At 46.0% G+C, this 14,600-nt stretch overlaps 1 protein-coding gene across 2 annotated transcripts in view; it reads right to left on the minus strand.

The window, feature by feature from the left end:
- The window catches only part of CCN4 (cellular communication network factor 4), a 34,583-nt gene extending 32,559 nt beyond the window's left edge, over positions 1–2,024 (minus strand). The window contains exon 1 of one of the 2 annotated variants that reach the window (XM_035126163.2): positions 1,823–2,024. In XM_035126163.2, coding sequence (XP_034982054.2) covers positions 1,823–1,870 — 48 coding nt within the window. In that variant the 5' untranslated portion in view covers positions 1,871–2,024. Of the gene's footprint in view, positions 1–1,004; positions 1,462–1,822 lie in introns of those variants that run through there. The other variant, XM_035126164.2, reaches the window with a different exon arrangement.
- Positions 2,025–14,600: the final 12,576 nt, after the last annotated feature.

The following is a 14,600-nucleotide window of genomic DNA, read 5'->3' on the forward strand; positions in this document are numbered from 1 at the left end:
TTGTGGAGGGTTCCCTCAGCCTCCTCTCTTCTCTCCTCTCCTTGGGAGTCCTCTGGGCAGCTGCAGCTACTGCCCCTGATCTCTGAAGTGCCCCGGCCTGCCCCAAAGAGAGGTGCCTCCTCACACTGCCCCACAGGGTCCTGAGAAGCACCCTCTGACCAGCCCCGGAGGCACCATTCGCCTGGTGAGCTTGTAGCCAGGGCTGCTGCAACAAAGAGCTGTGCAAGCCTTTGGGAGGCAGAGGTGCGAGAAGCTCCTGCAGCCAATTGGAAGCTGCAAAAGCCCCGTCAGACGTTCAGGTTCCAAAGAACGTTCGCAAACCAGAACACTCACTTCCGGGTTTGCAGTGTTGGGGAGCCAAAACATCTGAGTACCAAAGTGTTTGGGATCCAAGGTACGACTGTAATACAATTAGGGCCATGGATAGGATGCAAAAAGGGCCTTAGTTCCATTGTTCCTGGGACTGTGCCATCATTCACCATCATTCCTATGATTTTGAAAGCTCTAATTTCTTTTTTTTAAAAATCAAAAATCTCCAGGAGCTATTCTTGGATTGGCCCTTGTAAAGAGTTTCTGTTTTTCTCACTCCTAAGATAGACTCTTCCTGCTGCTTGCTGCTCCACAATGGGCCAGTTTAGGAAGAGCCGTATAAAGAACTTGCTGGTGGCTGCTGTTCCTGTTCCTTAAGTAAAAGCTGCCTAGTAATACACATCCCTAGTCCTCTCTTGCTCGCCAATGATGGACGACGGCTGAATGTGCGTTGCTGTGTTAGGCTGCAATCACAGAGCCCCAGAGGACCTGCAAGGCTGCCACTCCGCCTTGCCAGCTGGCCTGCATGGACATCCCAGGTAACTTTATATATCACCTCCCACTGCAAAAGCATGTATATTCCAAGCAGAAAAGAAAACCGCACATTACTCAACATTATTTTAAGTAACTGCTCACACGTTCCATGCCCAGTGTCCAGACTGCATGTCATGGAGCAGATTCTCCTATTTCCCTACCTGATTTTGACACTGCCCTGGGATGGGCATCTGAAAAAGCAGGGTGCCTGCTTGCTGTCTGGTATAAGTCTTCACGATGAACAAAAACGCCATCTGCTTCTTTGAACCGCTTCACTCTCTCCTGCAAGCTCTTTGAGCAGATCTTTTTTGCACCGCTTTTCTCCAGCGCTCCCACCCGATGCAAAGCATTTGCCGTTTTGCTGACCACTCTTTGCTTGCATTTCCCAGCGCTACATCATTCCCAGAGCTGCTGCCACGTGTGGCGTGTCTGCGGGGCTCACTCACCCCCTCGCTCAGCAGCCAAACCATATTCTCCGTCTCCTCCTTTAGGCTCTGCTGAGCTTTCCCCCTGAATATCACTTCTTGCATTTCCTGTTCTTTTTCTAAAAAAAAAAAAAATAGGACACCAGGACACTCTCAAAAGTCACCTTGGCATCTCAAGACCACCCCAGTGGCACAGGGTAGATCAGAAGATAGATCTGTCCCTGAAGCACCGTCTGAGTTCTTCCTTCCCACATCACTCGATCATCATTTGAGCTGTCAAGAAAACCTCAACATATTCCCTCTGGGGCACAATGCTGAACAACTTGCATTTTGAAGAGGGTTTTGCTTCCTCACCAGACCAGGCATCTCCCTCTCTTTTGATCTGCTTCTTTCTCCCAACTCTATTGCTATTAAGATACGCAGGGCTTTTTTTTTTTTTTGCATTCTCCACCACCCATCCTGTAGAAAACAACCTTTTGCATTCCTTTCACCCAGGTTGCAAAAACAAACATTTGGGAGGCAAGAGGAAAAAGAAGAAGGGACAGGAGACCCACCTGCAGAATGCCGTTGGTTGCTAGAATCCAGGGCAGAAGCCACCTCATCACTGGAAGCCAGGATGAAAGACATTGATTGAACCCAGATCTTTTAAAAAGGAAAAAAATAAAACTCCTTTTGGAACAAATTAGGCACCTCTTTGAGGGAATGCAGAGCACAGCCGAGGTTGACAACGGGTCTGACTTTTCCCTTTGGGCTCTAAGGGAGGTTTTATTGAAGACAGATCTGACGTCAGGGTAAAGGACGAGCCCTGCATTTTTCTTCGGGAGTAACTTTCCCTGCCTTTTATTTTTTCTTTTCCCTTCCCCTTCCTTTGAGTGATTCGTCCCACACCTCCTCCTTTGCACTGTATTGCCTTTAGCCAGAAGATCCTTAAAGGAAAACTCGCTGCACATTGGCTAGAGAAGCTGTGATTTCCACACCATGCTCAAATGCTCAGAGTTCACCCGTAATTATGGTTATTTATGGCAGTGCCTGACAGCCAAGGCGGGTTTGGCTGTGTGGGAATAAATATTTTTTTTGGGGGGGGGGGAGGAGAAGAGAGCTCTGTAGTTTTATCTGCACTGTATATTTACAGCACTTTTATAACACTTTAAACAATTACAGCTTCACCCAAAGGATCCTGAGGACTGTAGTCTGTTATGAGTACTGAGAGTTGTTAGGGGACCCTGGTTTCTATCACAGAACTAGAAATCCCAGAGTAATTTAGCTCTAAATCCTTCTTGCTAGGTCTGTGCTTCCCAATTAGCCAGGAGCTGCGGAAGAAGATGACGAAGAGTTTGGATCTGATATCCCGCTTTATCACTACCCTAAGGAGTCTCAAAGTGGCTAACATTCTCCTTTCCCTTCCTCCTCCACAACAAACACTCTGTGAGGTGAGTGGGGCTGAGAGCCTTCAGAGAAGTGTGACTAGCCCAAGGTCACCCAGCAGCTGCATGTGGAGGAGCGGAGATGCGAACCCGGTTCACCAGATTACGAGTCTACACTCTTAACCACTACACCACACTGACCCCCTGTTTTTCAAAAGCCAAGCCATGAACCCCCTACTCTTGAATATTTTGCTATCTCAGTGGCAGTTTTTGTTGTGTGAACCTGGTGGGTTATGTGGACCACCAACTGGGGAGCAGTGCCCTAGGGAACTCTGGGGATTGTAGCTCTATGGAAGGCAACAGGGGTCTCCAACAACTCCAGCAAGGACTCTGAACAAACTACAGGTCCCAGGATTATCTGTGGGGTGGCGGTGGGAACCTTGACTGTTTAAAGTGGTATTGGATATGTATGGCACAGGTGTGACCGCTATAAGGATCAAAAAGTGGCAAGCTTATCATGGTTCGCATTTGACTGGGATGCACCGCAAAGTAGCAGGGCTTGCTTTCAGCATCGGAATGAAAGCGTGCTAAAAGCAAGCCCCGCTGCAAAGGAATGATCTGGAGCACACTTTAAGCTGTGAGCTCCCAGTTTCTCTTTACAATGGGGCCTGCATTTAATTTGTTGTTGTTGTTTAGTCGTTTAGTCGTGTCCGACTCTTCGTGACCCCTTGGACCATAGCACGCCAGGCACTCCTGTCTTGCACTGCCTCCCGCAGTATGGTCAAACTCATGTTCGTAGCTTTGAGAACACTGTCCAACCATCTTGTCCTCTGTCGTCCCCTTCTCCTAGTGCCCTCCATCTTTCCCAACATCAGGGTTTTTTCCAGGGAGTCTTCTCTTCTCATGAGGTGGCCAAAGTATTGGAGCCTCAGCTTCACGATCTGTCCTTCCAGTGAGCACTGAGGTTTGATCTTCTTGCAGTCCATGGGACTCTCAAGAGTCTCCTCCAGCTCCATAATTCAAAAGCATCAATTCTTCGCCGATCAGCCTTCTTTATGGTCCAGCTCTCACTTCCATACATCACTACTGGGAAAACCATAGCTTTAACTATATGGACCTTTGTCGGCAAGGTGATGTCTCTGCTTTTTAAGATGCTGTCTAGGTTTGTCATTGCTTTTCTCCCAAGAAGCAGGCGTCTCTTAATTTCATGACTGCTGTCACCATCTGCAGTGATCAAGGAGCCCAAGCAAGTAAAATCTCTCACTGCCTCCATTTCATCCCCTTCTATTTGCCAGGAGGTGCTGGGACCAGTGGCCATGATCTTGGTTTTTTTGATGTTGAGTTTCAGACCATATTTTGCGCTCTCCTCTTTCATTTTTTCATTCATATTTTCATCTCCTCTTTGCATTTAATGGCGCTGCTTAAATCTGGTGCAGAAAGCAATCGCCGCTGCTTTTGGTAGGGATCAGATCTTCTCGTGAGCTCTGGCTAAGCGGCAAAGATCCTGCCTTTTATAAAGGAGGTTTGCATTCAGCATATCAGCAAATTCCCTGCACTTAGAAACATAATGTTGTTGTTGTTGTTTAGTCGTTTAGTCGTGTCCGACTCTTCGTGACCCCATGGACCATAGCACGCCAGGCACTCCTGTCTTCCACTGCCTCCCGCAGTTTGGTCAAACTCATGTTCGTAGCTTCGAGAACACTGTCCAACCATCTTGTTCTCTGACGTCCCCTTCTCCTAGTGCCCTCAATCTTTCCCAACATCAGGGTCTTTTCCAAGGATTCTTCTCTTCTCATGAGGTGGCCAAAGTATTGGAGCCTCAGCTTCACGATCTGTCCTTCCAAGGAGCACTCAGGGCTGGGCTGATTTCCTTAAGAATGGATAGGTTTGATCTTCTTGCAGTCCATGGGACTCTCAAGAGTCTCCTCCAGCACCATAATTCAAAAGCATCAATTCTTCGGCAATCAGCCTTCTTTATGGTCCAGCTCTCACTTCCATACATCACTATTGGGAAAACCATAGCTTTAACTATACGGACCTTTGTCGGCAAGGTGATGTCTCTGCTTTTTAAGATGCTGTCTAGGTTTGTCATTGCTTTTCTCCCAAGAAGCAGGCGTCTTTTAATTTCGTGACTGCTGTCACCATCTGCAGTGATCAAGGAGCCCAAGAAAGTAAAATCTCTCACTGCCTCCATTTCTTCCCCTTCTATTTGCCAGGAGGTGATGGGACCAGTGGCCATGATCTTGGTTTTTTTGATGTTAAGCTTCAGACCATATTTTGCGCTCTCCTCTGTCACCCTCCTTAAAAGGTTCTTTAATTCCTCCTCACTTTCTGCCATCAAGGTTGTGTCATCTGCATATCTGAGGTTGCCGGTTGTCCGGCAATCTTAATTCCGGCTTGGGATTCATCTAGTCCAGCCTTTCGCATGATGAATTCTGCATATAAGTTAAATAAGCAGGGAGACAATATACAACCTTGTCGTACTCCTTTCCCAATTTTGAACCAATCTGTTGTTCCATATCCAGCTCTAACTGTAGCTTCTTGTCCCACATAGAGATTTCTCAGGAGACGGATGAGGTGATCAGGCACTCCCATTCCTTTAAGAACTTGCCATAGTTTGCTGTGGTCGACACAGTCAAAGGCTTTTGCATAGTCAATGAAGCAGAAGTAGACGTTTTTCTGGAACTCTCTAGCTTTCTCCATAATCCAGCGCATGTTTGCTATTTGGTCTCTGGTTCCTCTGCCCTTTCGAAATCCAGCTTGCACTTCTGGGAGTTCTCGGTCCACATACTGCCTAAGCCTGCCTTGTAGAATTTTAAGCATAACCTTGCTAGCGTGTGAAATGAGCGCAATTGTGCGGTAGTTGCAGCATTCTTTGGCACTGCCCTTCTTTGGAATTGGGATGTAGACTGATCTTCTCCAATCCTCTGGCCATTGCTGAGTTTTCCAAACTTGCTGGCATATTGGGTGTAGCACCTTAACAGCATCATCTTTTAAAATTTTAAATAGTTCAGCTGGAATATCATCGCTTCCACTGGCCTTGTTATTAGCAGTGCTTTCTAAGGCCCATTTGACTTCACTCTCCAAGATGTCTGGCTCAAGGTCAGCAACCACACTACCTGGGGTGTACGAGACCTCCATATCTTTCTGGTATAATTCCTCTGTGTATTCTTGCCACCTCTTCTTGATGTCTTCTGCTTCTGTTAGGTCCTTACCACTTTTGTCCTTGATTATGGTAATCTTTGTATGAAATGTTCCTTTCATATTTCCAATTTTCTTGAACAGATCTCTGGTTTTCCCCATTCTATTGTTTTCCTCTATTTCTTTGCATTGCTCATTTAAGAAGACCCTCTTGTCTCTCCTTGCTGTTTTTTGGAAATCTGCATTCAGTTTCCTGTATCTTTCCCTATCTCCCTTGCATTTTGCTTGCCTCCTCTCTTCCGCTATTTGTAAGGCCTCATTGGACAGCCATTTTGCTTTCTTGCATTTCCTTTTCCTTGGGATGGTTTTCGTTGCATGCCTCCTGTATAATGTTACGAGCCTCCATCCATAGTTCTTCAGGCACTCTGTCCACCAAATCTAAATCCTTAAACCTGTTCCTCACTTCCACTGTGTATTCATAAGGGATTTGATTCAGATTGTATCTTACTGGCCCAGTGGTTTTTCCTACTTTCTTCAGTTTAAGCTGGAATTTTGCTATAAGAAGCTGATGATCTGAGTTACAGTCAGCCCCAGGTCTTGTTTTTGCTGACTGTATAGAGCTTCTCCATCTTTGGCTGCAGAGAATATAATCAATCTGATTTCGATGCTGCCCATTTGGTGATATCCATGTGTAGAGTCGTCTCTTGTGTTGTTGGAAGAGAGTGTTTGTGATGACCAGCTTGTTCTCTTGACAGAACTCTATTAGCCTTTGCCCTGCTTCATTTTGAACTCCAAGGCCAAACTTGCCAGTTGTTCCTTTTATCTCTTGATTCCCTACTTTAGCATTCCAATCCCCTGTAATGAGAAGAACATCCTTCTTTGGTGTCATTTCTAGAAGGTGTTGTAGGTCTTCATAGAATTGGCCAGTTTCACTTTCTTCAGCACCGGTAGTTGGTGCATAAACTTGGATTACTGTGATGTTAAAAGGTCTGCCTTGGATTCGTATCGAGATCATTCTGTCATTTTTGAGATTGCATCCCATTACAGCTTTTGCCACTCTTTTGTTGACTATGAGGGCCACTCCATTTCTTCTACAGGATTCTTGCCCACAGTAGTAGATATGATAGTCACCCGAACTGAATTCGCCCATTCCCTTCCATTTTAGTTCACTGATGCCCAGGATGTCGATATTTATTCTTGTCATCTCATTTTTGACCACATCCAGCTTACCTCCATTCATGGTTCTTACATTCCAGGTTCCTATGCAATATTTTTCTTTACAGCATCGGACTTTCCTTTCGCTTCCAGGCATATCCGCAACTGAGCGTCCTTTCGGCTTTGGCCCAGCCGCTTCATCAGCTCTGAATCTACTTGTACTTGTCCTCCGCTCTTCCTCAGTAGCATGTTGGATGCCTTCCGACCTGAGGGGCTCATCTTCCAGCGTCATAACTTTTATATGCCTGTCTTTGTCCATGGAGTTTTCTTGGCAGGGATACTGGAGTGGCTTGCCAGTTCCTTCTCCAGGTGGATCACGTTTAGTCAAAACTCTCCCCTATGACCTGTCCATCTTGGGTGGCCCTGCATGGCATAGCTCATAGCTTCTCTGAGTTATTCAAGCCCCTTCGCCACGACAAGGCATTGATCCATGAAGGAAAAAAAAAATGTAGTATAAACACTGAAAACTGGGAAACACTTGCCTGCGAGTGCTCCAGTTGGAGAACAGCCTTTACCAAAGCTGTCATGGGCTTTGAAGACACTTGATCTCAGGACACAAGGGAGAAACGTGCTAAGAGGAAGGCACGCTTGGCAAATCCACACCGTGATCAACTCCCGCCCAGAAACCAATGGCCCCACTGTGGAAGGACGTGTGGATCCAGACTCGGGCTACACAGTCACTTATGGACTCATTGTTAAAACTATGGTTACGGAAGACAATCGTACTCTGCTACGAGTGATCGACAAATAAGATGATGATGATTAATCTGTACATCACAAGCATGTAATTTGCCAGACTGATAGATGTGAGAACTTGTAGTGGCAGGAAGTGCTACATTTCCCCTGCGGTCCAGTTCATTTTGAAACTATTAAAATCCCGGCAAAGTACCTCCAAGGTGGAGATGGCAGGGTCTGTTCATTTTGGTTCTCTTGGTTTCTCATTTTTCCAATCTTAAATTTAGTTCTCCACATTTCTGCAGGGGGTTTGGGTTGGTTTATTTTTTGGGAGAAAAGGCGAGAGGTGACATGAGAGAAATTTATAGCATCATGTGTGGATGGAGAAAGTGAATAGAGAGAAGTTTTGCTCCCTTTCCTATAACACTAGAATTCATGGACATCCGTGAATGTTGGAAGGTTCATCGAGACAGATAAAAGAAAGCAAGTTTTCATGTAGCACCATGTGGCCTTCGCTCCCCCGGGATGGTGGATGTCTTTAAAAGAAGACTGGACAAATTTAGGGTTAGCACACGTCTGGAATTTCCTGGACATAGACAGGATTCGGCTGTTGGGAACAGTGTCCGGTCGGAAATCGCTTAAATGTCCGAGGAAATCCAGAAGTATGGCAACCCATGGCTACCAACCCCGATGGCTTTTTTCTGCATCCACTGTTGGAGGCGATATGCTTCTGAATACCTGTTGCTGAAAGCTGCAGAAGAGGCGAGTGCTGTTGTTCTCAGATGCTGCTAGTGGGAATCCCAGAAGCATCTGATTGGCCACTGTGAGGGAAGGGTGCTGGACTTGATGTGCAGGTGACTTGATCCTGAGGGCACTTCGTGTATTTATTTATTTATTGTACATGAAGGGCTAGGAAGCCAATCTCAGGTCCTCTCGGAGGAAGGGCTGGTGAGTTGTCTCTCACTGGAGGTCTTCAGGCAAAGACTGGACACCTATTCTGTTGGGGACACCCTAGTTCTGAACTTCCTGTATCAAGCACGGCATTGGGCTAAAGGTCCAAAATGTCCCAGCCAAATTGCAGCTCTGTGGTTTAGAATCATAGAATTATATAGTTGGAGGAGACCACAAGGGCCATCCAGTCCAACCCCCTGCCAAGCAGGAAACACCATCAAAGCATTCTTGACATATGCCTGTCAAGCCTCTGCTTAAAGAAGGAGACTCCACCACACTTCTTGGGAGCAAATTCCACTGTCAAACAGCTCTTACTGTCAGGAAGTTCTTCCTAATGTTTAGGTGGAATCTTCTTTCTTGTAGCTTGAATCCATTGCTCCGTGTCTGCTTCTCTGGAGCAGCAGAAAACAACCTTTCATCCTCCTCTATATGACATCCTTTTATATATTTGAACATGGCTATCATATGTGTGATCCTGAGCGCACCAGATAATGGGGAATGCATTCATCCAGGAAAAGAAACGCCTTCACAGAGCTGTGGAGTTAATCTGTGGGTTTGAACAGCTCCCAAATATTTGAGCCCCAGTAGATTCCTAGCAAATTGGCCAGTCCTAGTAAATTACTAAGGACCCAGGTGGCGCTGTGGGTTAAACCACTGAGCCTAGGGCTTGCTGATCAGAAGGTCGGCAGTTCGAATCCCTGTGACGGGGTGAGCTCCCATTGCTTGGTCCCAGCTCCTGCCAACCTAGCAGTTTGAAAGCACGTCAAAATGCAAGTAGATAAATAGGAACCGCTACAGCGGGAAGGTAAACGGTGTTTCCATGTGCTGCTCTGGTTTGCCAGAAGTGGCTTTGTCATGCTGGCCACATGACCTGGAAGCTGTACGCCGGCTCCCTCGGCCAATAATGCGAGATGAGCGCGCAACCCCAGAGTCGGTCACGACTGGACCTAATGGTCAGGGGTCCCTTTACCTTTACCTAGTAAATTACTGGCATTGTTTTTCAAGGTTGCACCCTACCGGATCATGTAGAACCATAGCTGCCAAGTTTTCGCTTTTCTCGCGAGGAAGCCTATTCAGCATAAGGGAAAATCCCTGTAAAAAAGGGATAACTTGGCAGCTATGTGTAGAACTACAACTCCCATCATCACTGTCTCTTGGCTAAATTAGTTGGGGATTATGGCAGTTGTAGTTCAACAATATCTGGGGATCCAAGGTCCATTACCCTGAACCGTGGTCACCCAACGAGAAAGCCAAATTTAAGCTACAAAGTATGAACAGTGCTTGCCCTCAAGCACAGCTGTTTTCTCTGAACATACTCCATATGTGAAAACACTCCCTGTTCTGCGGATCCTCTCGTCAGAAGCAGCCTAACAAACATTTCCCTTCTAAATAATTATTCTCTTCAGTAAATTTGTCCCTGGTATGCGAAGCAAATAACACGATAACAAAGGAGCCTCTTTTCATGCTCTGACTATGTAGGGGAATAATTTTTAACAGGCTAAAACGCACCCTACCAACACAAACACAAACAACTCTCCAAGCAGAATATAACTTGGCAAAGCAGGTATAGTCTCCGGTGCTGGTTTGTCCTTAAAAGACTGCTTTCTTAGTACACTCTGCTTGCAGAGTGAGACCACGGCTGCTTAATGCCCTGACTTTATAATTCTAGGGCTGTCTGATAACAGACTCTAATCGACAGTTGCAAGTGACATATCTATGAATGTGAATGTATGGGGGACCAGGGTTGCATCGATTTACCTGCCCTGACACCTACTCATTGATCTAAAGCCTGTGTAGGCTGTGATCACAGTTTGGGAGGAACATGGGGAAATCAATGGTGGGATCCAGACACAATCCCAATGTCCACACATTCCACACATATAGAAATCAAATAAATATAAATGTGTAAGGTAGGGGTTATTGTTTTTTATTGTTTCTATGTTATGCTTTTTTAAAAAAAAATATTGTGAGCCACCTTGTGATCCTTGGATGAAGCGCTGTATTGAAAATTAATAAATAACTAACAACAACAACTTAAACAAACATAAAAGCATCCATATTCATGGCTCTCCTACTGAGCTATAGCCCTTTACTCAGAAATAAGTGTCACATGTTTGGTTACATGCCTTTGCGGTCATTTTGAAGAGGAGCCACAATGAATATTTTGCAAATTTCTGAATGTTCATGGCCTGGCTTGCACATGGTTTGTTTAAGCCGAACTTTGGTTTGCTGGGGCATCTGAAGCCTGTCCGCTGAGCTTGCATTTCTTTACCTTTACCTAGAAATTAAGGATGTTGGGAGGGGGGGGAGAGATTTAGTTTGGTTTGCATTTTAGTTCAAACCTATCTCATTTGCACTTCCTGATAGCAATAAGTGAACTAAAGCACAACTATCCTTCAAAATCCCCACATTTCTGAATTTTATGATGCAGTTCTGTGACCAAAGAATGTGCATAAAATAGGTGTGTATTAGGTGTAAGTGTACCTAAAAAATGTGAAATAACATACAGAAATGCATCAGTTTAGACACAATTGCACACAGAAATGCATGTGTGTGTTTGTGTATGTGTGTGTGGGGAGAGAGAGAGAGAGAGAGAGAGAGAGAGAGAGAGAGAGAGAGAGAGAGAGAGAGAGATGCACAGTAAATGCTCACTGAATTTTTGTGAGGACTTCTTTTTAAAAAAATTCACAAACTGGTGGGAGCTATAGTCTGAAACATCTGGAGGGTGTCAGGTCTTGTACCCAAAGTAGCACCATCTTTTGCTCTGCTGGCGCAAGGGGCTCCATGCTTGCATGTGTAAATGTCAGTAGCATAGTTTCTGCTAGGCTTCTGTCCTCCTTCCAAAACATTTTCTTTTTCATTCATCCTCCTCCCCAGTGCTGGATGGAGAAAGATGGACTTTTGTGGAAGTAGCTCTGATGAAGACCCATCAAAACACCCATCAAAACTCGCTCTGAGTGCTCTCTCTCTCTCTCTCTCTCTCTCTCTGTGTGTGTGTGTGTGTGTGTGTGTGTGTAATCTTGACCCTAAAAGCCAAGCTGAACATTTTTGATTGTCCTGGATCCAGGTCAGCTTGGCTGGCCCTGTTTCTTCTCAGTCCTCTCCTTCTCTCCCCCCTTTTTAAGCCTCTAATGTGTTCCCCTGGCATCGTAGCCTCTCCTTGGTCCTTGAAGTTGGACTCCAAAGAAGATGCTGGCTGCACTCCCAGCCTCTCCCGGCTCCTTCATTAAAGAAGAAAGTAATCGACACAGCAGCGTTATTCGCAGAGAGAGGAGGAACTGCAGATCCACAGAAATGATACCAAGCCACCCTAAGACTGAGCGAGACTTTCATTCCTGGCATTGGGTTACTTCTTGATAACACTCGACTATCTTGATGGGCATAAGACGTATGGAGGGTGATGAAGAACCCACCCTCCATCCAACTAGACCAGCGACCCTCACCAGCCCCAGCTAGATCATTAGTCTGGGGTGCTGTCGAGTTATACTCTGAAATATCTGAAGGTCACCATGGGAAGAAGGCCTGGTCACGCTTCCCCTTCTCCAGTCCTGAGCTAGAGGAGCAAAAGAACTTGGGGTTGACTCGAATATAGTCATTGCCTGAGTGGAACAATTTCTGCTTGGAATGGAAGAACAATGTTCAAGGATGGTGTGTGTTGCAATCCAATAACAGGCAGAGGGCCTTCATCTCTGCTATAAATGGTCCACACAGTTATGTTTACAGCACCCCATCCAGGCCAGCATCAAGTGGGAAGCCCATAAGCAGGTCCTGAGCATAACACCGCTCTCTCCTCCTGTGGTTTCCAGAAACTGGTATTCGGAAGCATTGCTGCCTCCAACAGTGGAGGCAGAACATATCTCTCAGGGTCCGAAGCCATTGCAACCTTATCCCCCGTGAACAGACGTAGGGCCCAAGGTGAGACAGATGGAGCCTTTGTCCCCAAAACACTTTTTACGTGGGCTGGTAAGTTGGCGCTTATAAGGCTGAGCCTACCACAAGCTTCCCCCTGAATGTCCCCAGACCCAATGCCTTTCCCCCCCAGACTAAATGGCTTGTGTAGGTGAGTCATAGATCGTCTCCTTCTGGCTAATGTCCTTCATAGCACATAAAGCGTTTGTTGCTCACCTTGCTACGTGACGCAGACCAAACGGTGCCACATTTCAGTCTCGGCTCTTAACACCTTGTCCAAGAGTTCCTAAACATACCATCGCTAATGGTTTGAGGACAACCCTGGCTCCCTGCCCACCCCTTCCCCTCCTCAATTTTTTAGCCTCCTGCTGCTGCTCTCCAAAAGCCAGCCAAGGTCACATGCCCTCTGCGCTTTCTTCATCTCTCCGCTAATGGAAAACACCTGCTCATTTCTCAGCACACAGCAAGGAGCACTGCACTCGAGGCCTTGCCAACAGGTCCTGGCTGGATTGTAACAACAATATTTCTTTTCTCTTTTTGCAAGTGAGTGATACAAATCTCATGCAAAGTGCTTGTCAAGATGGGGGCTGTGCAGCCCAAGGCTCCCAGAAGGAAGGAGTCCACGAGAACAGCATGACAACTATCACATCAGGAGAGGTCAACCAGAGCTCCTTATGATGCAACATTTGCGCACCAGGTCACACTGGTCAGCCTGGGTCACCTTCCCACCAGGCCAGGCCATGTCAGGGTGACATTCCGCCAGGCCTCCTCTGCCCCCTCATGATTGGGGGAGGCTGAGTCCTCTCCCAGTGGACATTGGAAGGGCTGTAGAGGCTTCAGCCCCATAGAGTTGGCATGCCCGGCTTCCCCCAAAGAATTCTAGGAGCTGTGACTTGTTGAGCTATGATTCCCAGAGTGGTTAAACACTCAATCGCTCTTCCCAGGGAACTCTGGGAATTGTGGTTCTGTGAGGGAAATATCCAAGACTATTGTTGCTGCAAAAAATAAAGGAAGTGAAAAAGCAAATTCTGAAATGGAAGTATTAAATGATGAAAACAGACACGTCTCAGAAACCTGTAAGCAGGACATCGGTGCTATAGCTGCCCTTCTTTCTGGTTCCCTGGCAACTGGGATTCAGAGATATACCAATTCTGAATATTCTCAAAATCAGTTATCGTTCCTAATCCTGATGGATATATTCTCCGTGAATTTGCTTAGCCCTTAATAAAGCCATCTGTTACCATCACCACACCCTGTGGCAGCAGATTCTCTAAATTGTGTATTTTATGAGAAATTTGCACCAAAATTTGCATTTTCATGAGGACTTTTTTTCAAAGAACTCACAAACTTTGTGGAAATGCATGGAACTGGACATAAAGTTTCAAGAGAGAGAGAGAGGGAGAGAAACAGAGGGAAACCAAAATTGACAGATTCAGCCATCTCTAAGTGAGCTCCATTTTGTCTTTCACTTCAGTCAGCAAAAGAGGAAAGGCAGCCTGTAGCTCACTGGCAGAACATCCACGCTGCGTCAGAAGGTCCCAGGTTTTGGTACAAGGAAAAAATAGGTTTAGAAAGATAATTCCTTGGATGCCAAGATCCAGGTTTTGGACAAGTACTCTTTTGTAAGAGAACTTTTGTGAATTCCAAAATGTCCCTTTTACCCCTGTATAGGGGTGGGAGAAGTCCACACGTTTGGTGAGTTAAAAATTGGTTTACTTACAAACTCTTCAAAGGTCAGGTTCATGTGCTTTTCCATACATCAGCCAGAAAAGTTGCAAAGGTAGTAAAATTTGGCTCCGTTGCAAAGTGGTGAGTTCCTAGCACAAGAGTGGCTTGTGAGAGCCATGCAGTTTGAGCTCGGAGCAACCAGTTGAGACCTCCTCACATGCTGAGCTTCTCAGGCAGACTAAAAGCTTTTTACTCTTCCTCCCAAAGTGAGGGGGAGTGACCTAGGTTAAGCCTGACAAGACAGCTTACTCTATGGTCTTAACTCCTTCATGCATCAGTTAGACTTAAGCATCTTGGTTACATGAGGTTGGTTATCTCACACCAGGTTCAGTCTCCAGCATCTCCAGGT

This window comes from Zootoca vivipara, chromosome 8 (genome assembly GCF_963506605.1).
Source record: "Zootoca vivipara chromosome 8, rZooViv1.1, whole genome shotgun sequence".
Classification (NCBI taxonomy): Eukaryota; Metazoa; Chordata; class Lepidosauria; order Squamata; family Lacertidae; genus Zootoca; species Zootoca vivipara.